This window comes from Solea solea, chromosome 19 (assembly GCF_958295425.1).
Source record: "Solea solea chromosome 19, fSolSol10.1, whole genome shotgun sequence".
Classification (NCBI taxonomy): domain Eukaryota; kingdom Metazoa; phylum Chordata; class Actinopteri; order Pleuronectiformes; family Soleidae; genus Solea; species Solea solea.
The window spans coordinates 3,735,795-3,760,231 of record NC_081152.1 but is presented as its reverse complement, the minus strand read 5'-3'; the positions used below and the strand labels follow the sequence as shown (position 1 = coordinate 3,760,231).

Below are 24,437 nucleotides of genomic sequence, written 5' to 3'. Positions count from 1 at the left end.
ACCGGACGTTGCGCCCTTGAAACTCCGTAGTCGCTTTCTCTTGACAAATTACCTGGTTAATGTTAGCTTAAGGTTCGACCGGAACCAGTGTGCTTATTGTGAATGGGTTTGTTATACCGGGCAGGGAGCTAACGATGCTAACGATTTTAAGACACAATGATAACTCATAGAAAATGTATGTGGTTAGAGTAGCAGGACGTGAGAGCAGCGGCTCTTGGTGAACGTTATGGGTCTGAAGAGCAACCGAGTAAGTAAGCCGTCTTTGCACTCATTCACCGGGAGTTCCGTCCTAGTCTTCAACCAGGCGACGACGCTCTGTGCGACTTCCATCCACCGAACAAACGGGTAAAAGTCGACACTTGGGTTCAATTTACAACTAATTCCCTTCCCTTTAGTAAATACCTGTGTTGCGTCAACACAAACACTCACTTCCGGGCATGCTTTCATGTTGATGCAAGACAAGTTACTGAAGACCCGCCCATACTGTGCGTCTGATGGGGTTCAGTAGTCCTCATAAAGGTTATATACTTTTGTATTTTCCATTTCGTTTTAGTTTGTATTTAGTTTTGACTTTGTATTTAAAATGAGTTTTAATTAGTTTTTAGAAAGGGTTTGTAGTTTTTATTTTTTGTAAATGCTTAGTTTTTATTAGTTTACATTTTTTTGTAATATGGAGTATTTGCCAGGTGCAAGATTCAAAATGGTCCTAAGTATTGTGTCATAGAAACCCAGCAAAAGATGCTTTTTTAAAGATGTATTAGGACAATGAACAACCATCTCTGCATCATAAGAAAATGTGCATAATACTGCTGAGGTTGGATGCCGTTAGTGTGAAAGGTCTGTTGGCTATATTTTTTACCTTAAAATAATAATAAATAACCCTCATAAGACACATCACATTGCTTGTGAGCCAGGAGTCTCAGGAGTTTGATTCACTTTGATCAGCCTCTCTCTGCAAGGAAAATAACTCTTTTTTACATGTAAAGCATAATTACTTTATATATAAGTACGTATGTGTTTGTAAGTTGTAATTGGTGGTAATTTGGAAGAAGAAACTCTGAGCAGTACTGCTGCTCTTTTGCCTCCTACAGGCTGCAGTTAAATGTCACTAATGCATACACATGTGACCTGTAATGGTTAATAAATCATTTTCTGGTAACAGTAGTGGATCATGAGAGGATTTCTGGACTGGCCAACAGAAAATGACTATTAAAATAAAATACCTTTTTAGTTGAAACATTGTTTTCATGAATAGATTTGTTTTACATCATAAATATGTTTTTATTATGACAGTTATTTTGAAATTTTGTGAATTTCTGACTGACTGGATGTTCTGAACCCTCTATACATGGTATCTTGGTGAAATGCATCTGCCTTTTAATGTCCATTTCTCTCCAGCAGTCAACACTTGCCACCCAAACACCTTCTGTGGCGTTAGAGCAGACATGATTCGTAACTGGAGTGCGTGGGCTCTTCTGCCTCCCATCTACTCTGTGTGCACGGCAGCTGGACTGTGGCTGGTGTGAGTTCAGCTAATAACTTTCATGACCTCGTCTTTTCTCCAAGGGATTAATTAATAAATGGGTCTAAAAGGCACAGGCTGAGGAGCCACAGACCTCTCAAATACAGTATTTGTTTTTGTATATATGTATATGTATGTATATATGTGTATATATATATATATATATATTATATATATATATATATATATATATATATATAAATATATATATATATGTGTGTGTGTGTGTGTATATTGTCTTTTAATGTCATGTTTCATGTATTTTGATGTATTTTAACAGATACTTTGTGGCCATCATGAATGGACAGATGGCTCACCTGGGCACACAGCACAGGTCAGATTTCTAATCAATATTATTGACTCTGTTTGTCATTTTTCATGTTCTTCTGGAATAATATCTTTTTTTTTTGTCAATTTTTTTAGGAGAAGAAATGGATCCTTTTATCCTCCATACATCAGGTATACATGGTGACACTCGTCATTTCCTTTTCCACAATAAAAGCTCAGCTACTGCGTTTATTTGAATGAAGTAAACACACTTTTCTTTTTCCTCAGTATTGCAGGCAACTTCCCACCGGCCAGCTGCATCTTCAGTGAGGTCATGAACCTGGCAGCGTTTGTGGGTAAGAGTGGTGATTCATGTTAACACACCGTAGTTACATCAGTCAAACAAGACATTTATCTGTCCGACTTCCTGTCTCTATCTGATTGGAGTCGGGTCGTGCTAGAGGAAACACGCCATAATATAAACGTGTCTGCAACCTGTTTTCTCTTGAATGGCCACTAGGGGTAAAGTAAAAATTTTTCTGAGGTGTTAATGGTCTCAACTACTACTTTTCAAGCCTCCAAAGTATCAGTCAGTCATCATCTACCGCTTTATCCTCCACCAGAGGGTCGCGGGGGGTGCTGTGCCAATCTCAGCTACATCGGGCGATAGGCAGGGTACACCCTGGACAGTTCGCCAGTCCATCGCAGGGCCACACACAGATAGAGACAAACAACCATTCACTCTCACACTCACTCCTATGGTCAATTTGGAGTGTCCAATTTACCTATCCCCACATTGCATGTTTTTGGACTGTGGGAGGAAGCCGGAGTACCCGGAGAGAACCCACGCACACACGGGGAGAACATGCAAACTCCATGCAGAAAGGCCCTTGTTCCAACCGGGGCTCGAACCCGGGTCTTCTCGCTGCAAGGCGAGAGTGCTAACCACTACACCACCGTGCCTCCAAAGTATTCATAATATATTAGGATATATAAAACATTGTTGCTGTACATGTTATCCATGATTAAAGGTTCCTTCTCTCCTCCAGGTTTCTTTATTGCTCTACTCAGATACCTCCAGCTGAAACGCACCTCAGTCAAGCCATGGTTGAATTTTGTCTCTCTGGCGGCTTTTACTATTGGCTGCTTTGGAATGACACTCATAGGAAACTTCCAGGTGACACACTACGCCAGCAGAGAGAGATGCACATATTTAAGTATGTAAGAGTCCATGCTGTAGCTTCAGCAGACTTGATTTTTTATTTTTTATTTTTGGTTTCAGGTCTTAAATGAGCTGGAGATTCACAACGTGGGCACACTCATGACGTTTGGACTGGGAATACTGTTCTGCTGGATGCAGTCCTACATCACCATGAGTGTTAACCTAAGAGGCGAGGGGAGGAGGATCGCTATCCTCCGCTTCCTGTTGTCAGGAACTGTCACTGTCTCCATGATAGTCTGTATCCTTTAATTAATGTGACTCATAATACCCATCGACATTTCCACTGTCAAAAAGACCCATAGTGAGCAATGGATACACCGAGGAAGAGTTAGTGATGCCGCTCGCCGGTCGCGATCAGCAGTGCTGTCGCTAAATACACCAGACTCCTCTGTTAAATATTGAGATTTTAGACATTTCCCTGGTAATTGTTGGAGATGAATCCACGTTTTTAGGATTGTTAGGTCTTTTTGACTGATCTACAGTTCGGCATTGTTTGGCTTGATTCTTCTGTTGGACGTCTTACTCATGCCTCGTCCTGTGACGACACTCTGACCAATCAGTGGGCGGCGGTCTGGCGACGTGAGTCTGGACCAGGTACTATCACTAATGGAAATGCAAAATAATTGAGTTGAATGGAGTCGAGTAGAGCTAGTGGAAACGCGCCATTAGAGACTCTCAAATGGGTCCATGGAAAAACACACCGGACCGTTTTAGAAAGGCTTGAGAATGTACACATATTACCTCAAAGTGGACAGCTGTGTGTGTATTTGAATTTGGTCTTGTCTACATTTTATTCTTAACTCAACCCGGTCCAGATCAGGCGTTGATGATGCTGGGCCACCACGTGAATGCCGCTCAGGGCCAGTGGGCGCTGGTCATGTTCTTCCTCATGTTCCTCGGCACTTTTGCCGTGGAGTTTCGTCACAACAGCTTCGACATTGTGTGCACAGAGATCTCCGGCCGGTCTGAAACCTACACTGACGCGTTCGAGAGTGAACTGGACCAACAGTGATGACGCATGTGTCGATCACTTCCACACGCCTGAGGTGTTAGAAACAGCGGTTTTACTCCGGTTTTAATGTAACGGACACGTGAGCATCACTTCTGACACTCGTGCAAAATTGAATATCTTTTTTTAAAAATAGTTTTACGGGGATAATTACCTGGGAAACATGTTTATACACTTATAGCAAAACACTATTAGCTTTTGGAGTGGGGCATGAATATGTGTACCCGTGGATGGCGTGAGGCATGTTTGCAAAGTAAACAATCAGTATCAATAAAAATCATTCATGTGCAGGTTTTATTTCTTTGTTTTCTTACAAAAATCCTTTGGTTTTTGGTTTTTCTATATGTTCTTTAGGCAACGGCCTCACTTTATGGCATTTTGGGTGTTCCACCAGTCACCAGTACAGACAAACCAGCCACAGTTAAAGAAGAGAATGACTCTTGCACCAAAGTCCATAGAGAAAATCACTATTTTTAGTGTGAGGGACAACAACAGTGACTTTACTACGTTTGTGAACGTGAACAAAGCATGGATGAATACTCCTGAACGCCATGATGTAAAATCACTGATTTTCTCCATGGATGTTGGTGTGCTGAAATTTACAATTTAGAAACTTCAGTTTCTAGCCAAGCGTTGCTGTCTAATGGCGAGGGAAACATATTCCTGAGGTATCATAGATTCTGTTTGGTGAGTTTTTCCTTCTCAAATGAAGAAGGATGACGTTGTTTCTGGTATGTGAAGGCTATTGCAGTTTGCCAGAATATGCAGACTCATTCCCTGCAGGAGTCTAATCTTCTTTCTGTTCTTCTTTTCTACTTCCTCCCCTCATGTTTTTTTTGAAAGGGAACTTTAAATAAAGTTGCAGAGCTTTTCTATCTAGCACATTTTTAAGGCAAAGTCATCTCAGCTAGCTCGCAAACCAAAGGCTGTAGGAGCTATAACGTCCGTTCTGTGCTGAATCCTGTTATATTTTGAACTCTTAACATTCTTCTCTTGCTGTAGACTAGTTTCCTTCCTTCCTCCATTACATGCCCCGCCCTCATTACTTTCACCTCTCTTTTATTAGCCACACCTGCTGTATATAGTCTTCCCTAATTAGTTTATTTATTTATTTATTTATAACAACTACTAACAACTTCCTCTCATATAAAAACTCTCTTCTACACATTGAGCCGTCTCTAATATTGGTGGCTTTCTCCAAATGTCCATACGCAAACCTACGCCCAGTTTTTCTGATTGTCCTCCAAGTACCACCAGAGGAAGCTTGCGTACCACTGGTGGTACACGTACCACAGTTTGAGAACCCATGGTTTTATAGTGACAGTGCTCTGTAGATTCAAATTGCTCCTTTAACTTGAGTAAATTAGCTACAGTCTTGTATAAAGTACCTTAAAGGGAGTAAGTAATGTTACCGGGTAATTACTTAGGAAGACGTTGAAGTCAGTTTTTTATAATAGTACTTTTTAAGTATACGACGTTTACTGTTCTTAAAATGTAGTTTTAGAAGTAAACGTATTTAAAAAAAAAAAAAAAAAAGTGAGGAATTAGGATTGATGGCTCATGGTGGCTCAGTGGTAGGACAAGTTGTCTTTCAACTGGAAGGTTGTGGGTTAAATTCCTGGCTCTGCCGGTCTATATGTGTCCTTGAGCAAGACACTTAACCCCATGTCGAAGCACGTGAATGAGTGAAAACTGTAGTGTAAAGCAGTTCATCAAGACTAGAAAAGCTGTATATAAATATAGACCATAATACCAACTCTGATTTTATTTGTAACAAAAGGGGAAATGTAGTGGAGTTAAAGTAAAAAGTTGCTAAAAAAAAATATAAATAACAAAGTAAAGTACATATATGTGGATTTTGTACTTGACACTGATGAGCTTAAACACTGCAGCCTCCACTGTTATTAACACAGATTAGAGTTTACCGGCAGGCAGATTACACACACATCTCTGGTCTCTGCCACTTCACAACTTTATGGGGAATCAAAAGAGTCGACAGTGAACGAGAGCTGTTGCAAACTGCTGAGGTAACGGCGAATCAGGAAATGAAGTGAGGCAACTTTGCCCTTTACTGCCTTCACAGATATCCCTCTATTGAAAGCACGGAGCCCTTTGCACTGACAGATCAGCTCAGTGTTGGCCTGCATCCTGCTGCTCTCACCGACCATGGTATGTAAATCACACGCAGAAGTAGGACGAACAGGGAAGTGGAGATGATATTCATGTTCTGACTCAAAGTGGCTTGTTCTGTGGCGGCAGTCGTGACCGTCTCTGGTTAGTTCAGCTGATGACACTTTGATTGAGGCAACAACAGGTCGTGAGTTAATGTGTAACAGGGGAGAGAGGCGCAGACGTTTGCTCGGCTCTCGCTGAACGACTCAGTCACAAGACAACACAGCACCTCTGGATATCTGCACTTCTTTTTTGTTGTTGCTTATGAGTCGTTTTGTCCGTTGAGCTTGAGAAACAGAGCTGCTATGGTGAGTGTTGTCATTACCACAGTCTGTCTGTTTCTATGCTGTGTTTTTAATTATCTTTAAGTCTTTATGTGGAATAATTCAGTATATTCTGACTCTTGTTTACCGTGTAACTCCAGTGTTGGGGAGTGACAAACAGGCCTCGGTAAAAGTGACTCACAAGTGATAGCCCTGCTTCCTGTTGACACAGTGGCAGGAAGTGAGGGCCGGCCATGAAACATGGAGATTACGCAGGTTATTGTTGTTGGAATATTTGACAGCCGGAATCTGATTAGTGTGGATTTCTTTTGCAAATTTGAGAATGATGGAGCCTTAAAATGGAACCCTTCCTGTCTCTCTGTCTGTCCATTGTGTCCACAGGCTGACACAAACGCCCAGTCGCCCGCCACCAGCTCACCCAGCAGGATGGACCAAGTGCAAGGCCAGGTCAATGAGGTCAAAGTTATCCTGAAGGACAACATCAACAAAGTGCTGGAGAGAGGCGACAGAATAGATGATCTGATTGGGAAAACTGATGACCTACAGGCGTCGGTGAGTATGCGCGATGACGAGGTTACTTTTGTTTTCATTGGACAGAGATCTCCTCACGCTAATCTGATTATAAAATGATTATGAGACAATCGCATAGATGAGACCTTGTAAACGACATTTAATCTCATTACCTTCAGCAGACTGAGGTCAGAGTCGTACAAGCAATAATCAAATAAGATGGAAATAATACACAACTCCTTATATGGACATCCTGGGGGGGTGTGTGTGTTTACAGGTCACGTATTCAGGCTTTAAAAACACAGTTACTGCTGTGACTTTATTTTACACACGACACACACGGACACACAAACGTGTGACTTTTTAAAGCTGTTGTTTTCAGTGTAACTGAATCATTGGAACGCACACATACACGTAATATACAACTGAATAGAATCGATAAATGAAAAATTCTGCGGTGGAATTTTGATCTTGCCTGCTTCCTGCTGCCAATTTGAGTGGATTGAACCTTTAAAACTTGAAGTACTCAGAAAAAGTTGTATTTTTGTGGAGTCAACCTTAAAAACAAGCCCCTCCCCCTCCCTGTGTCCCCTCCTCCCAATCGTCTAACTGTCCAAAACCAGTAAAAGACAGAGAAAGCAACATGTTTTAAAGTTGAAATATTTTAAGAACGGTTGATGATAGAGATGACATGTTTGGTTTGTGAGCGTCAGGAGGCTTTCAGGAGCTCCCACATTTAGATTTGTAAAAAAACGTGTGTGAATTGACAGAGAAATGACAGTTTTAATATCACCCTCGTCTTCATTTGAAAAAAAAAAAACAACAACAGAGTTTTAACATAGGGCTCAATGGGAGCTTTGACCAGAACTCTCTGTGCTTTTAGGTGATTTTAAGAAAAACTGCAAGGCATATGAAAATGAGAACAACACACAGGGTTAGACAACAATCACAGCAACGTTTTTATGTAAAAATCATCTGTGTTGGTTGGAAATTGTGGGCAGGAGAAGAGTTTGTGATTTGTAAATTGACCATAGGAGTGAGTGTGAGAGTGAATGGTTGTTTGTCTCTATCTGTGTGTGGCCCTGCGATGGACTGGCGAACTGTCCAGGGTGTACCCCGCCTATCGCCCGATGTAGCTGAGATTGGCACAGCACCCCCCGCGACCCTCTGGTTGAGGATAAAGCGGTAGATGATGACTGACTGACTGAATCTGTTTTCAGATTATAAAACATTTTTTTTTACAAAACTTAAACTGTGATTGTTTAAAAACAGTAATGTGTATCGAAAGTTTGATTTAGGTGAAAAAAGTCGCAAGTCTTGTGACTTGTTTAAAGTTTCTACCACGTCTCTACATTAATGTATGACGACACCGGGAGGCTCCACAGTGGGCTGGGTTGCGATAATTATTTTAAACCGTTTCCCATTCATGTGTATGTGGAAATTGTTCACATCTTTTTGTGATTTTTGTCACCATGGTTAGTCGAAACGCTTATAAAAGTTATAGCACACCATTCCCGATCAAACCGCATGTTTTGATGTAGGATGTGTGGGGGTTTTCTTAAAGCTGTGGGACAATAACAATAGATGCTTGCATTCCACTGCAAATTAATGGAGAACTCATTTGTGTGCGTTGCTAAGCAGGCACTCTGATAAACAACTAAAATGAAGAAGCATGACCTATGAGGCACAATAGAAAATATTATTACAGAATTATTGGATATCAGCAAACACGCCAAGTTCCCCCGAAGGACTAAAACACCTGTCATCGTCATCTGAATGGTTTTGTTTATTTATTTTGTACAGTGAATCATCTGCAACATCATTTTGGAAAATATTATGTTCATTTCACCACAGAAGAGAGACTATGTGGCCTCTGCATTTGGATCTGTTATTATAAACTTAAAGTGGGATGAGTGGGGCAGACTTTTTTGCTTCCCTCATCAGTGTCTGCTCCGCCCTAATGTGATTCACCAGTGTCTTTTTTTTTTTAACATTGTGTTTATTCAGTTACAAAACAATAGGTCTGTCACACAGGTGTCATCATAGTTCTGCTAAGGGCCCCATAAATGCTTTGGCTGGCCCTTTAGTGAGGTGAATAAATGTTGCAAAGGTTAACGCACTGTACCTTTTAAAACGATTAACCCTTTAACATCTAAGCCTCAAAATGTCCGTCTGGACTTTTTTTGTTTGCTTATTTTAACCATAAAAGGGTCAGAGAATAAGTGCTTTTGCCCATTTTTCTGAATATGATGGATATAACACTATAAACATGACAGCTTAGATACAACCCAAGTAAATGGAACTAAAACAAGGAAATAAGACTAATGTTGCAAGTTATTTTCAACTGAATCTGTACCATTATATAAATGACACTGTTTTCTAGATTCACACCTAGAATTACTCTAAATTGAATATTCTATTGACATCTTGTGCAAACATCTTAATGTGTTCAGATTATTGGTGTCCATGTATCTTCATATGCTGCTGTTTTTGATTTACTAATGTACTATATATACATTCAGATTTATGTCAGTTTTTACCAGCATTCAGTTTATAATTTTAGTTTATAGTGAATTAGTTTATACCGTGATATGTTTATGTATCATTTTCTACCTTTTAATGCACATTGTATCCTTATGTTCCATGCCTGATGTCTTACGTTGCTGTAACACAACAATGTCCCAGTCTTTATCGATCTATAAATCAGTTGGCCATGTTACTCAAGAAGTGTAATAAATATTTATTATTACTACTGTAAAATGTAATATTACTTTAGTTAGAGCAAAAATAATCCATCATATTACTAGATGACTTTTGTAAGTATGTTACCAGAAAATTACTTTGGTAGGAGATGAAGTCACTTTTGTTTTTATAATATTACTTAAGTTAAAAGTCTTAAAGTATAAGAAATGTACTGTACTTAGTTTTCTGATATAAAATGTGCTGGGATCAGTGGTAGCACAGGCTGTCTTTCACCTGTAAGGTTGTGGGTTCAATCCCTGGCTCTGCTAGTCTTTATGTGTCCTTGAGCAAGACACTTGACCCCATGTTGCAGCGTGTGAGTGGCTGAAATGCAAAACATATAACATATAAAGCAGCTCATAAAGACTAGAAACGCTCTTTATAAATACAGACCATAATACCAACTCTTCTTCTGATTTGATTAGGTAGTAACAAAGACAGTTAATAGGAAATGTAGTGGAGTAAAAGTTGCTAGAAATATAAATAACAAAGTAAAGCACAGACACACTTAAGTGCACTACTTGTACTTTGTTACAACACTGGTAAATACAACAAAAAACCTGGAGCAGAAGCCTAATGAATGTCATTGATAACACCTGTGTTTGTCCTACTGATTTATGTTGAGACAGATCTGCTGTGAAAGGTCAGATTACACCAGATTTCTTCGAGACACGCTTGATATAGGTCAACCCGTGTCACCTACGTTGTACTTGTACTCTGTTTTGTTTCATTAATATGATTTTCACTCGTGATATTCATCTTGGTTGGAGAAAAAAACAACAGGAGTATTTCTTGTATTTTTGTGCAGTTCATATAAAATGTCACAATTATAACAAGTTCTCTCACTTAAATGGGCACTTTTTTTTTTTTAAATTGATTCAACAGAAACAGTTAGATCCTTAATTCAACACAGACAATCCTCCGGGTCAAAACCTGACACTGATATTACGCAACAACTATTACTACTACAGCTACTACTGCTGCGATTGTTTGCACTAGTTCTCAAACTAATCCTAGTGTGAGCACTTCTTTCATCGCTGCCAGTACTTTAACAAGGTTTGTTTGTACTTTTCTTCTTTTTTTTGCAGGCCGACTCGTTCCAGAGGACGTCCACGCGTGTGGCCCGGAAATACTGGTGGAAGAACGTCAAACTGATGATCATTATTGGCATTGTCGTGCTGATCATAATAATCCTCATCATCCTCTTTGCCACCAAAGTTATTTAACCGTTTAAACCCGGCTCAGGACTGAAAGCAATGAAGAGAGCGCATAATAGTTCACGTTTGTACAGTCGACTTTTATTGAGCAGTTTGGGGCGTTTTCATTTCAAAACAAGGCGCTGCTTTGTGTGCAGGTAAAAATCAAAATGTTATTGATTTTATTTTCTATCATTATTGTTATTATTATCAAGTTTATTGATTAGTTTTCTTGGGAAGATTAACAACATTGACTGAGCTATATCCTAAAACACTCCAAGTCCATGAACATGTGACGTCACACCACAGGGTCGCAAATCCAAAATTAAGAGTTTATTCTTGACACATTTCTTGATGTCAATGCACTGTGTGTATGTATATATACATATATATACACTGTATGTTTATGACTGTAATAACATGTATATTTTGACTGATGGATAAAGAAGAGAGTAGATTATAGCGATGCATATTCTTTGCTGCCACAGTACTTGTTTTTTTTGTGTTTTTTTTAAATATATATATATCTATATATATATAAGTATATGCATGACTTGTATCAAACAATCTAACGCTTCAGTTATGGAATAAAATCAAGCAATTTCACAAAACGAGCAATAACTGAAAACAGTAAATACAAAAAAACAAGACGGGGACGAGGGACTGCTTAAACTCTGCAGTTTTCTAAATAAATGCAAAAACATGACAAAATGTTTTTAAGATACAACAAATACTCTGGGAAAGAGCGAGAGAGAGAGAATGTGTACTGTGGGTCACTGTGTTCTTCTTTTAGTTTCTTACAATCAGCTAATTGGCCTTTGCTGGATACCATCATCTCTTTCTCCAACTGTGAGTTCACTGCAGACTCTCATCATCATCATCATCATCATCATCACACTGAAACCTATGGAAAACAAACAAACACAAATCAGCTATAGACAAACAACACAATAGTTAAGTCACAATTAAATAGGAATCCCCTGTGTCTATAACGTCCAATGTCAAAAGAAAAAAGGGAAATCTTTAACATATTACAGTTACGAAAAAAAAAAGTTAGTCCATAAGCTAGAAATCCTGAGGTGCGATAAATTCGACAGGTCAAAGCCCAAATACTTAAACGGAAGAAGCCTTCGACTGTGGTCAAAAGTACACATTAAAGACAGCAGTTACATGCAAATGTCTGCAAATGTAGTGACTCTTGATTTACAAAAAGGTTATTAGAGGAAGATTTTTGTTACAGGAAAAATTGAGAAAAGAGGAGTTCTTTTTCCTTCGCTGTCAGTAAAAAAAAACAGAACAATACATGTACACAAAAGTAAAAGCACTTTATCCCCCAACACAGTAGAGTCCAAATACGAACCAGGATTTAGCTCATGGACTACAGGCTACAAGAGCTAAATAAAGAAAACAAGCATTTTAGGTAAAAGATTAGGAATGCATATATTAACATTTAGGAACTGGAAAGTCCAGAGAAAGCTGTACGTATCCTTTGAAAAGCAAATAGTTATTTTCTCATATTTATAAATCATTACTTGTGGGGGAGTAAGGGCCTGTAAAAAATGACAATTACATGTGTATAATTTTACTTTTACATTACATACAGTTGCAAAGAAATTCAAAAATGGAAAGAAAGGTGACAAAGCTGGACGTGTCCCATATTGTTTAGTTTAGAAATGCGGATACAGGATGTTGGAAGACCATACCAAATGGCAGCATTCGAGAGCGTATGCTTCTCGTACCCAGTCCGCATTGAGCGGGCCCTGAGAGTATCTGGGAGTCAGCTCATGGCCTGCAAGGAAGCTCCGCTGGCAGGTACAAACAAGGTATGTCAGAGTTAGGAGACAACATACTTCCTTTTCTGTTTCCTTGCACATCCTTAACTTTGGCATCCATTTACTGTAGTAGCAGTACTTTACCTGTTAACTTTACAGTTTAAAAAAAAAAAAAAGAGAAAGAAAGAAGGTGCAAAAAGAGGCAGCAGAAGGCCGGCTGTTACAATAATCGCCACAAACAGTGTAGCCTCTATGTTACCACTACTGTAAAGCACTTGACGGTGCTGAGAAAAAGACATTTATAAAAAAAACAAAAAAAAGGGAAATTATTCATAATGTTACCAAACAGCAAAATTAATTTAACTATTTTAAAAATGACAAGTGTGTGGTATAAATTTGTTGATGCATACCTACTTGATGGTGAGGGTTTGATTCCCCTTTAATATGGCTTGTAACTGTTGGTGTGACCACCACGCCGTGGCGACTTGCCATATCCGCCCGATTGATCTTCACATGTAGTTGGAAAAAACAAAAGTACTTTAGATATTTTTGTATCATTTCAATCAGTGTTCATTTTGTCAGTTGAGGTGAGACTCTTTTTTTTTTTTTTTTATGACTGAAGCTGGGGACACACTACAAAAGTTTTTACCCACGATTCACAGCACTATTTGGGGACAGTGGGCATGGTATGTGAGGGTAACAGACCCGACTTGACCTCAGTTGAATTTTTGAGCCGCCACAATCGGGTAGTGTGTACAGATTACTGACCCAACTGCAAACATGTTGCCAAAAGACAATGGAAAAAAACGGTAGGTGAGACACAGGAAACAGCATCAGAAGACAAAGACGACAGGAAGTAGCGGGAAATATCAAAACAACGATGGCGACGTAATGTAATGTAATGTACTTTATTTATATAGCCCTTTACAACAACCCACAGGTGACCAAAGAGCTTCACAAAATAACAACATTACAGACACATTTCATAAAACATAAACCGAAGGACAAAAAAACAAAACAAAACAAAAAAATAAGAAGTGAAATAAAAGAATAAAAAAAAGAATAAAACGTTCACCAAACTAAAGCCATTCTGGATAAATGTCTAGATTTGAAAAGACCCAGGTCAGTGATAACACAACAACCAAGGCTCTGTTACAATTTCTGTTAAATGGGCCGAGGCAAGGCCGTTTAGAACTTTAAAACAAACATGAAAAGTTTTAAATCAATTCTAATACGCACTGGTAGAACAGTAGAGCCAGCGTAGCTAACATAAAGTGCATAGCAATAGTGCGGCCTGGAACTAATTAACATCAAGTTTGTGGCTTCGCTTTGGCAAGCAGAGGCAATTGATTCATTTACCCTCACAGAAAACACAGAGGTTTCGAACAGTCGAGTTGAACTGCAAAGACAGGGCACCCAAGCCAGCTGTTCCACTTTTCTCCGAAACAATGTACTCTGTCTTTGTTTCATTTAAATGAAGAACACTTTGGCTCAGTCACTGCTTGACGCGAGAAATACAGTCAAGGAAGATGTTTTATGAGACGCTTTGGTCTGGTGAAACAGTCGCTCTCGTAGACGTGGTTGCTCTAGCAAGAGTTTGCTGCATTCAGTTGGCTTCAGTTGGTTTGACAAATCATGTAGTTTGTCATCCCTCATCAGGCGCAGTTGTGTTAAATGTGTGATCCCCAGTCTTTCATTCGTCATAAAAAAAAGAAAAGAGTAAATGCTGAACCAGTTAATGTGTACTCCGAGTCTTTTAAAATTTGGTAACAACTGTGAAGGTTGTGCAGTGTGTCCCCAGCTTAAGACTCCACCAATGCCCTAAAACACTGACTTAAGATGATATTTACATGCATTATTGTTGACGAAAAAAACGAAAATAAAAAACTAAGATAAAATCTCTCTTATTTATTTTTGTCAACAAAATGCAGAGACAAATATGCAGCTGTTTACGCCTTCAAAATATTCCAAATGAGTTAAGTGCAGCAGCTTTATTTCCGAAAACTACAGAGCGATGGCATGCTAGGGAGAAGGAAATCATTTATGATAATGTAATGTTTTTATTCAGAAAATACTCAGAAAAACGACGACACTTTTAGTCGACTAAAAGATGACTAACAAAAAGACTACAAGAATTTGAAATTGGGTGACAAAATGAACGCTACTTTCAGCAGTGAGGGGAAAATTAATGAAACTTGAGCTGCAACTAATGATTATTTATATAATTCATTAATCTGTTGATTATCTACTCAATTCGTTCTTTGGTCCATAAAATGTCAGAAAATTCTTCAATCCTTTTCCCAAACACAAGATGATGATGATGTTCTCAAATGTCTTGTTTTGTCCACAAAGGAAAATGATTTCTTTGTTATATGGAGCAAGGAAACCAGAAAATATTCACATTTCAGATGATGTTTAGTTAAAAAACCCATCATCACCATAGTTGGCAATTCATTTAGTTATCGGAACAGCAGGGGAGTCTACTTACTGTCATAGTCACCATATCCATAATAGTTGTTGTAACCAGAGTAATCATAGCCACCATATCCTCCATATCCTTGATTGTATCCATAATTGCCATAGTTTCCATAACCTTGATTCCAGTAGTTGCCATAGCCCTGGTTCCAATTTTGATTGGGACCTGCAATAATAACAAAAAAAAGCACAACATTTAATCATACATATACAGAAATGCATTGCAATGACCTCAATAGAAATGTTTAAAAGAGCTGTTTTTCTAAACGAATGAGATCATTTAACGTTTAAAGTTAATTTGAAAGTAGTAATTTCAACTTAATTTAATGATTTTTTTTATTGCTTTACCGAAACTACGGCGTTAGCACAGTGTTACAGATATATAACATATAAAAGTAAGTGATAATAAGTAGAAACTGATCAGTAATTGACCTATTGTTTCTGTTCAGAATTGGGGTTTATTATTAACAGGACAGTGAAGGCAACACACAGGCTATTAAATCCTTCCATGGTGGATTTTATCCTTTTTGCCTATGTCTGGAAAAAGGCTTGACTATTTATCCCAAAGTTTTTTGTTGTTTTTTTCAAGGAATTCAAGTTGTGAATGTGCCAATATCTTATTTTATCATAAATGTATTCTCCACTCACCACCACCTCTTCCTCGAGACCTGGTTGAGTATCCACCTCTGCCTCCCCAGTACTGCTGCTGTTGGTACTGTTCTTTAGACATCGCCACCTTTATTTCACACTTAAAAAAAAAAAAAGGCATTGACATTGCCACATTTTTGTAGTGATCATGGATCCGAGGTCAACTCTATGTAAACCAAGTTGAACCTGTACCTTGCTGAGTCCAATGTTGTGGTACTTTTTCTCCATGATCTTCTTCACTGGTTCCTCTTCTTTGAATGTGATGAAGCAGAAGCCTCTCCTTTTGTTTGTTTTGTTCTCCATGGGCAGTTCAATAGAGTCCACCTGTTGTTGTTTTAAATGAACACATGCATCAATGGCTTTACATGAAAAGCACTTTAACTAATTCTGTCTCTGATCAGGGGTTATGGTCATTTCTAGTTTACTACTGCATTGATCGTCTTGCAGTATAGATTAAATAAAAAATATTCACAATGCACCCACCTCTCCAAAGGCACCAAAGTACTCTCTGACTTTCTCCTCAGGTGTGTCTGGAGAGAGACCACCCACAAATATCTTCTTCACTGGCTCCTTGCTTTTCATGGCCTTGGCCTTTTTGGGGTCTATCACTTTACCATTGAGTTTATGCTCCTTTTGTGAAGCAACCTTCAAAACAAAATAATCAAATGACAGAAGGGGTTCATCATGGCCAACAAACGATAACAAGAACTGCTGTCAGCTGACTATCATAGGTGGAGCCAGTCTAGCTCCACCTTGACATTACCATACCATTTTATTCTGGTACCCCAACAGAAGGGTGTCAAAAAATGTACCTTGTCAACACTTTCTGGTTCTTTGAAGAGCACAAAGCCAAAACCTCTTGAACGTCCAGTGATGGGGTCCAGTTTTAATGTGCAGTCCACGACCTCCCCAAACTTTGAGAAGTAATCTTTCAGATCTTTCTTGGTCGTGTCCCAGCTGAGCCCTCCTACAAACATCTTCCTGTGCGTGGACAAAACAAAACATACACCTCAGGAGGACATACTACGAACTACAGACACCTGTTAAATCATTCTTAGGCAGCTGTGGTGAAATGTGTGGAGACTATTGAGAGCATCGAGATGCGGTTCGCCCATGCCACAGTACCCTTCATCCTCCTCGTTTTTACTGGCGTCAATCCTGGATCCCTCGGCCTCGCCCCCCACCAGGCCACTGTCCCCGGCCGCTGACATCGGGTCGTCACAGTTCCCCTCTCCGTCCTCCTCCATTTTCATCATGGCAGCGTCGTCGCTGAATTCATAATTATCCGACATGTTTGGAGCAGTTTGAACAAAAAATATTTATAAATGCAGACCTCCGAGAATAAAGCGGCGTCGTAACCCCAAACGGGAGCGCAGTTAGCTGTGAGCTAACGATAGGCAAAGGCTAAGTAAGCTAATATTTGGATATTAAATACCGTTGTCTGAAAATATTGTCGCTTGTAGAGGAGCACGCTAGCGAGTGTTTCTGGGTGGTAATGTTAGTGTGTGGAGGCGAAATGTTTTTTTTCTGTAAGGCTAAAGTATTTTTAGTCGCTATAATTTAAAGGATGAGTGTTTTGTAGCTGTTTGTTTTATTCGTAGCCTCGTTCTTCTTCGTACGATAAGAAACCTGGCGGTTAGACGTAGCTTAGGCACAACACTGCCCCCTCAGGTCATATAGCATTAAGACCAGTTATCTGTTTTAATGTTGTGGCTATAGTCCATATTCAGCAAGACATTTCTTATCCTACTTCACAATATTGTGTGGATACATTTTCGAATAAAACACACCAGGGACTTTAATTTTTGTTTCTTTTTAATCTCCCTTAAGACTCAAAGACTTGTCATTATAATTTTATGCGAGTTATAAAAATGCAAACAAACGTACATATGTTGTTGTTTTTGTCCATCTGTATATCACTCTAGATTTTGGTATAGCTATACTGTGTGTTCATTTCACAAGCATCACCAAAACCAAGGGTCACAATCTTTTTTTATGCATAAACATACTTGGCCAAGAAAATTAACGTTGGAAAACGATTTGTCTTAACATAGAATGATAGATTAGTTCTAAAATAAATAAAATGAATCCAATATTTTGGAAGACTGTATATAGAGACATGGTTCTCAAACTGTGGTATGTGTACCACCATTGGTCTGTGAGTTTCCTCTGTTGGTACTTGGAGGCAAATCAGAAATACTGTTTATTGTATATACCAGGGTATGTGATTGGAGTGGAACTGAGGAATTTTGTCCGGAGGTCATAGAAAATGAAGCAAATAACAAAATAATATTAAAAAATCAAAAAACAATAATAATAGAGAGTCACCTTATCTCTCGCCCCATCTTAATCTAATTTATACTATACTAGTGTCTGACGTATATGTAAGGAAGAGAAAATGACCATCATTCATTTGATTATTACACCAGTGCCTTTCCTTCTGTGACCTGTACAAATGTCTGCCACAAGAATGCTATTTACTTCTTTTTATAGCAATTTATGTAGTTACGTATTCTTATGAATTTGTATATTGAATTTCTTGTTAAGTTATTTTATCAATACATCAATCATGAGCTAAATAACTCCCTACCAGAAGGTGGCGGTGACGCACCGGTCTCAATCCAGAATTTGCGGCCGCTGTAGCGATCAGTGTGAGTGGCGCCACCCTCCGAGCTGGCGGCCAAACTGCAGAAGCGACACCTGAACATGTGGGCTACACAACAGTGTTCCAAGCACGTCAGATCTTCAGGTGATGGCAAAGACAGGTAGGTAGTGGCGAACGACCAACTGGGTGTCGCACTTATTTTTCCCCCCGAGGTCCTCTCTTTACTCCACCTGCTCAGTTCTGCTGGAGACCCAGAACCGGTGACTGGCTTTGTCACCGCGCCGCTGCTATTTGAGCTAACGTCGGCTAACCAGCTGCTGCAGCCTTCTAAACATGGCCACTGTTCCCATTCCTGCTGGAACCAGTGCACTCTTACTGGATATTGAAGGCACCACCACACCAATTACGTTTGTAAAGGTAAGTTATTATAGTATGCGTTGGTGTTATTTCGTATTACATGTGTAATGATTTAATAAGCTAACTATTATGTAGCCAACGTTACCACAGCCTGGCTAATAGGCGGCTGTCATCGGCTAATAAAGCAGAGCTAATCAACGCTGTGTGATTGTTGTGGACTCGATCATCAGCTTTAGCGTTTCTTTTTCTGTTGGTAAATATTCCATTTTCTTCAGTTTTAAAATATAAATAAATAAAAGCAGCTCGTTTAATTGCGTTCTCTGATATGATATATGCAAGTCTGCTTCAAAGTTAAATATGAACACTGAATTTAGTTTTCGCAACATGCAAAACAATACGAACGTAGCACTAAATTGAAGAATGCATGGCCTAAAAAAGAAGTCGAAGATGAATGACTAAATCTTCGCCTTCACCAAACAATGGAGAAATATTGAATAAATGTCACTCAAGAATAAAAAAAACAAACACACGTATTTGTTATTCTTCATTTTCATCTACCCCTCAAAAGACATTTCATAATCTATCACATTTAGACTAATTGGTTTAAAAGGCAGAACGTGAGTGAAATGTGTATATGGATAATACATATTAGCCACTAATTTTGTCTTTTTAGTTGCAATCTTACCCGTATATCAGTTATATTTTAGTGATTTTGTTGGGCCTCCTACTTGGAAATAACTTGTCAACATACTAGTCACAGTTATGGGCGTGGGAAGTCACTGTCATAGAGTGAATTTCTCTCTAAAGAGCCACTCCACCTTTCAACCGGTTCTCCAAGCACCAACTATTTTGAAATGCAAATGAAAGATTAGCTTGTTCTATACAATGCAAAGCAGTGTTAAATGTTAATTATCAGTTTATATTTGTGTAGAAATTCCTTTTAAACATGTCATAAACCAGGAATGTTTTTTTACATGTTGATAGTTATAATAAAGTATGTGGAGAAAAAAAACAACATGTTTATTTAAACTGTAATTATATTAGTCATCCTCTCTCTATTGTTTGTGTATGACTATGAACCAGTATATTTTGTGATTCCTGAGGCTCTCACTTTGTCATTGTTAGGATATCTTATTTCCGTACATCAGGGAGCATCTTGAGGATCACCTGTCTACTCACTGGGAAGAAGATGAGTGCAAACAAGATGTTCATCTCCTTAAGAAACAGGTAAATGTGTGAGGAGTTGCCATGTGGGATTTGTCAACTGAATGAAAAACACTTAATCAGGGTTCTTAGTTTAATCTCTGGTTTGATTAGTTTGACAAATATTTTCTTGAAAATGTCAGAAAGGTTCATATAGTGTTGTCATATAAATAAACCATTTAGTTTCATCATATGGAAATTAATAATCTGGCCAATTTTTGTGTAACTTATTGAAATTGAAATTGAAAAATTGAAAATCCGTCATTAATTTGCAACCAAGTGCTGTGATATGAAGGTTTTTAACTTCCTCCGTCTCTATAAATGTTTGCTTAACCAAAAGCTTCAATGTCATGACAGATCGAAGAGGACATGAAACAGAACCGAGCGTGTCCCATCCACGCTGTGGACCAGACGGTTCACACAGATGAGGAGAAGGCCATCAGAGAAGTGGTGGATAATGTCCTGTGGCAGATGGCAGCTGACAGGAAGTCAACAGCCCTCAAACAGCTCCAAGGTCACATGTGGCGGTCAGCGTATTCTTCGGGGAGAATCAAAGGCGAGTAAGTACACTGCTCATTTCCTTATTCCAGAATTCACACCATGTACAGAAGGTCTGTCAATAAAGATGATCAATATGATCAATATGATCACTACATGTTTCTAAACTAAATCACTCCAGACTCTAACACCTGTTTTATTCATTATTATTGAACACTTTTGCTTAAGCTACTTGTGAGTGTCAGTTTTCTCCAGTTTTGTGAGTTGATGTCCAATACAAAATGTTATTTCTTTCTGGGAACCACTTGCATTTGAAATGAAAACTCAAGTCTCCCATTAACTAAATCCCTGGAATATGATTTTGGATGAATTGTTGAAGCCAAGTCTTTTAGCAAATGGGGGATTTGCTCCTTTTCTTTGTCTTTTGTAACCAAAACCTGCCCATTTACACACAAATACACAGATGACAGATAGGTCATAGAAAAAACTTTTTAAGGTAAATTAAAAGGGCTGTTTCTTTTAACATTGGGCGTGTTGCCAACAGGATTTATCAGGACGTGATCCCGTCCATTAAAAGATGGAGATCTCAGGGTCTTAAAGTGTACATTTACTCCTCTGGAAGTGTGGAGGCACAGAAACTTCTGTTTGGATACTCTGTGGAAGGAGATGTCTTAGAGGTAAGTAGAAAACATTTGTGTCACTTTCTTTCAATTATTTGGTTAAAGGCAGTTGTAAAACGTCTGTTAGTGTATCTGGTTATGTTGTGGCTGATGAGGTTTTATTTGTAATCTTTGCAGTTATTCGATGGTCACTTTGACACCAGTATAGGCCCTAAAGTGGAAGGAAAAAGCTACGAGAGGATCACAGAGAGAATTGGCTGTCGACCAGAGGAAATAATGTTCTTGACAGACGTCACACGAGGTGAGTATGTTGACAGGTTGGGTTTAGTTAAGGTTTACACAGCAGTTCTGAACACATGGTCTCCTCCTCCTTAAACTGACAACCAGATCAACAAAATGGAGACATGTGGACCATCTAGACAGTAGTAACAGTAGTAGGTCTCTTAAACACTCAAGATGGCCTTACTGGCTGTATGATCATCACAAATCAGAGCTTTAGATCAGATTTGCCAGTTATTTTTATTCTGAGTGTTTTTTATCAATAAATAAAACACATTTTTTCAGCTTTCAGCTGTAAATATTGCCTGGGTTATTTGCTCAATATAACAAAGAAATCACTAAAACTAACTCATTGATTTAAATAATATTTGTTTGTAGAAAAAACAAGACATTTAAAACATCATCAGGTCACACGAGTAGCATTTTTTCATGTGAGAAAAATTGCCAAAAATCAGACCAATCCTTTCATTGAAAGATGCTGAGACTCTCATCCATGCTTTTGTTACATCCAGGCTGGACTGGTCCTATGGTCCAAAATGCAGCTTGGGTTTTGACTGCAAGCAGCTAAATATGAGCATATTGGTCCTGTGCCGTCCTCTCTTCACTGGTTCCTTGTCTAGACCAGGGCTGATTTTAAAGTGCTATTCCTCATACAATTTTAAATGGTCTTGCACCCTCATATTTGTCATATTTGCGATCTCGGGACAGTGGCCGCCTGGTTTTCCCAGTTGTCAGAAAAAGGACGATTGGTGACCATGCTTTTTTTTTCTGTGCTTCTACATCGTGGAACAGTCTTCCTCTTGATGTCAGGTGACAAATGTTGCCCTGTATTAGTATTGTAGTTTGTTTTTTACTTGCTTGATGCTTTTCCTGTTTTAAGACAGTATTTTTAGTGTGTCTGTAATTTTATTAGCACTGCATATTTTTACATTATGTTTATTTTTACTCTGCTTACTATAAAGCACTTTGATGGAAATAAATGTATTGTTTTTATTATTATTATTGTTATTATCATTTCAAGGTTTGGGAAACACCTGTTAGCTGACATTAAATCAAGCTCTTAAGAAGCAAATGATAGAGCATCCTGTTTAAACTATAATTGTCATATATGATTTGGGAAAAACAGATTAAATAAACATATTTAAGTCATCATTTTGTGGTTGCAGAGGCTAAAGCAGCTGAAGAGGCCGGGATGAACGTGTTGGTGGTGGTCAGGCCTGGAAACATGGAGCTGACAGACGAGGAGCGGGCCCAATATCACCTCATCACATCATTCAACCAACTTGAAGCGACTGGACGAGCTTAACACCAGACTCAGAGGAAGAAGAGAAGACCTCTCTTCTCTGACCTTTTCCTTCTCTTCTTTAGCTCCACCCCTCCTCCTTTAACCCCGAGTATCACCCTTTTTACATCTGATTATTTTTGTTTAGCTATATTTAAAGGTCCACAGGAGTAGAGGCTGCTGCTTTGGCTAACATTAGCGACCCGTTTTTAATTATTTTTATCTTTCCAGTTTCTTTTATGACATTTTCTTCTGTGGAAAAGTATACGGACATAATAGTAACTGAAATGGAAAATGGCTGTTATCGGATCCTCTTTTTGTTGACTGGGTGGAAGATAGAGAAGCTGTAGATATGACGTGTGAGGTTACCCTACCTTTTTACCTTTTTTAGATGAACCATGTGTGATTGACAGTCCTAAGCCTCATCAGTGTTCAATGTTCCAACCGTTTGTTTGTGCAGGTTATGCGTCGGCGTTGTGTATACATTTCCCCCACTCTTTTCCTCCGTCTACATTTACACATGTTGCAGTGGTTAAACTAATGTTATAGAAAGTAGAACCACAGTGTAGTTGCACTGAGCTGAAAAAGTCTTCATTTCAAACTGTTTGTATCTTTAATAATTAGTCCTCTCACAAGTGAATGGTGTCAATTTAAATGTGCCATCCTCATGGGTCTTGTGTAACAGGGGTCACTCTCTGGAAAGTTCCCTTAAAACGGCAAAGTCTATAACTTAATGTGTGAAACATAGTTGGTATTATTCAGGAAAAGTTTGCTTCCAATAAAAAAAAAATGCCTTGTCTCACACAGAAGTCTTCCTCATTTAGCTCAAATGTTCAAAACACTGAATTATTATTATTTTATTAAACCTTTATTTAACCAGGATAAGACAGGCCACAGCACAATTTACAAGTTACAGACATTAACAACATCAAGATTTTTTTTTGGAAACAAGTAAATAAAACAATCACACTGTTACACTATTCATGCGCCCTTTGCACAGCAAAAAGGGAACAGTAGGAAAAGAACAAATATAAATCTTCAAATTGTATTATTTTGAAATTCCACATTAGAATGGTCTGATATTTTGTGAGGGCCACCCTGAGGTGGTCTACTATCACAATTCTGCAATTTCAGAAGACATTTATTTTGAAATGCCACATCAGTTTGGCTGGATATTTTGTGATATATAGTGGAATTTGTTGGTGGAAACAGGTTGTTTTCTTTTTACTGTGTATCAATCTGAATTTATGTGGAAAATACGTAAATACTGCAATTTCAGGGGGCTTGCCTTTTTACCTTTTATTGTCTTATTTTGAAATTGCACACTCTTACCATAATGTCTAGTATCTCTAGATAAGCAAAGCATGGTCCCAAATCTTATAACCGGTTAAAGCCTAACACCAACCTTAACCTAACCACAATTCAAATATTAGTCCTAAACTTAAACAGATCCTTAGAAAGGAGGTTCTGAGGTTTTCGTTGATGAGGAGTACTGGCCCTGACAAGGTCAGTGGCAGAAAATATCCTCAAGAGGTAAGAAACACACATTATCATTAAATTACATTTGGTACTTGGGGTGTCTAAGAACCAAATGTCATTTAATAATAATGTGACTTGTGTTAATATTTTTGTCAATTTGTCCTCCAACAAAACTTTTTTTTGTTTTATCAGTTTGCAGTGATAGTGAGCCATAGTGATAGGAATCAAAACTTTTTTTTGAGGTTAGAATGCCACCTACTGGCTAAATTTCCACATTTCTCTCAAAGTCTACATG

The 24,437-nt window shown here is 38.5% G+C and overlaps 4 protein-coding genes across 17 annotated transcripts; 3 read left to right on the top strand and 1 right to left on the bottom strand.

Moving 5' to 3' along the window:
* Window positions 1-30: 30 nt before the first annotated feature.
* tmem150c (transmembrane protein 150C) lies at window positions 31-4,317 on the top strand. Of its 4 annotated transcripts, none has more exons than XM_058616590.1 (8): window positions 31-345; window positions 1,402-1,522; window positions 1,803-1,856; window positions 1,946-1,981; window positions 2,078-2,145; window positions 2,839-2,966; window positions 3,072-3,249; window positions 3,827-4,317. In XM_058616590.1, exons 2-8 carry the CDS (start codon window positions 1,446-1,448, stop codon window positions 4,021-4,023), a joined length of 738 nt encoding a protein of 245 aa, XP_058472573.1. In that variant the 5' UTR covers window positions 31-345; window positions 1,402-1,445; the 3' UTR covers window positions 4,024-4,317. The 4 variants fall into 4 exon arrangements, with proteins under 4 accessions (XP_058472573.1, XP_058472572.1, XP_058472571.1 ...); XM_058616589.1 differs by having other exon boundaries at window positions 32-345; window positions 1,399-1,522; XM_058616588.1 differs by lacking the exon at window positions 31-345 and adding an exon at window positions 352-519.
* A 1,694-nt stretch (window positions 4,318-6,011) lies between these two features.
* On the top strand, window positions 6,012-11,386 carry si:ch73-234b20.5 (uncharacterized protein LOC449923 homolog). 3 transcript variants are annotated; one of them, XM_058616964.1, is made up of 3 exons: window positions 6,012-6,189; window positions 6,858-7,028; window positions 10,817-11,386. In XM_058616964.1, exons 1-3 carry the CDS (start codon window positions 6,187-6,189, stop codon window positions 10,952-10,954), a joined length of 312 nt encoding a protein of 103 aa, XP_058472947.1. In that variant the 5' UTR covers window positions 6,012-6,186; the 3' UTR covers window positions 10,955-11,386. The 3 variants fall into 3 exon arrangements, with proteins under 3 accessions (XP_058472947.1, XP_058472946.1, XP_058472945.1); XM_058616963.1 differs by lacking the exon at window positions 6,012-6,189 and adding an exon at window positions 6,229-6,500; XM_058616962.1 differs by lacking the exon at window positions 6,012-6,189 and adding an exon at window positions 6,598-6,731.
* On the bottom strand, window positions 11,005-17,438 carry LOC131446041 (heterogeneous nuclear ribonucleoprotein D0-like). Of its 9 annotated transcripts, none has more exons than XR_009233877.1 (9): window positions 16,945-17,438; window positions 16,632-16,800; window positions 16,303-16,464; window positions 16,012-16,143; window positions 15,820-15,919; window positions 15,185-15,337; window positions 13,107-13,209; window positions 12,628-12,729; window positions 11,005-11,828 (listed from the first exon to the last, which is right to left on the bottom strand). XR_009233877.1 is itself a non-coding variant. In XM_058616953.1 (8 exons), exons 1-7 carry the CDS (start codon window positions 17,109-17,111, stop codon window positions 13,136-13,138), a joined length of 957 nt encoding a protein of 318 aa, XP_058472936.1. In that variant the 5' UTR covers window positions 17,112-17,438; the 3' UTR covers window positions 11,005-12,729; window positions 13,107-13,135. The 9 variants fall into 9 exon arrangements, 7 of the variants coding, with proteins under 7 accessions (XP_058472936.1, XP_058472937.1, XP_058472938.1 ...); XR_009233878.1 differs by having other exon boundaries at window positions 13,111-13,209; XM_058616953.1 differs by having other exon boundaries at window positions 11,005-12,729.
* A 1,037-nt stretch (window positions 17,439-18,475) lies between these two features.
* enoph1 (enolase-phosphatase 1) lies at window positions 18,476-23,472 on the top strand. The gene is made up of 6 exons (XM_058616960.1): window positions 18,476-18,841; window positions 19,907-20,008; window positions 20,342-20,544; window positions 21,027-21,159; window positions 21,280-21,403; window positions 22,548-23,472. The coding sequence occupies exons 1-6, from the start codon at window positions 18,758-18,760 to the stop codon at window positions 22,685-22,687; spliced, it is 786 nt and encodes a 261-aa protein (XP_058472943.1). The 5' UTR covers window positions 18,476-18,757; the 3' UTR covers window positions 22,688-23,472.
* Window positions 23,473-24,437: the final 965 nt, after the last annotated feature.

Bases quoted from the DNA above. Each gene is read 5' to 3' on its own strand.
- enoph1 (XM_058616960.1), top strand. From the start codon at position 18,758: ATGGCCACTGTTCCCATTCCTGCTGGAACCAGTGCACTCTTACTGGAT. The intron at 20,545-21,026 runs GTAAGTACACTG...TGTTGCCAACAG, and splicing joins TCGGGGAGAATCAAAGGCGA to GATTTATCAGGACGTGATCC. The intron at 21,160-21,279 runs GTAAGTAGAAAA...TAATCTTTGCAG, and splicing joins TGGAAGGAGATGTCTTAGAG to TTATTCGATGGTCACTTTGA.
- LOC131446041 (XM_058616953.1), bottom strand. From the start codon at position 17,111: ATGTCGGATAATTATGAATTCAGCGACGACGCTGCCATGATGAAAATG. The intron at 16,801-16,944 runs GTACTGTGGCAT...GTCCACGCACAG, and splicing joins AAAAACGAGGAGGATGAAGG to GAAGATGTTTGTAGGAGGGC. The intron at 15,338-15,819 runs GTGAGTGGAGAA...TTATTATTGCAG, and splicing joins GTCTCGAGGAAGAGGTGGTG to GTCCCAATCAAAATTGGAAC.
- tmem150c (XM_058616587.1), top strand. From the start codon at position 495: ATGGGGTTCAGTAGTCCTCATAAAG. The intron at 1,982-2,077 runs GTATACATGGTG...CTTTTTCCTCAG, and splicing joins TTTTATCCTCCATACATCAG to TATTGCAGGCAACTTCCCAC. The intron at 2,967-3,071 runs GTGACACACTAC...TTTTGGTTTCAG, and splicing joins CACTCATAGGAAACTTCCAG to GTCTTAAATGAGCTGGAGAT.
- si:ch73-234b20.5 (XM_058616962.1), top strand. The intron at 7,029-10,816 runs GTGAGTATGCGC...TTTTTTTTGCAG, and splicing joins CTGATGACCTACAGGCGTCG to GCCGACTCGTTCCAGAGGAC.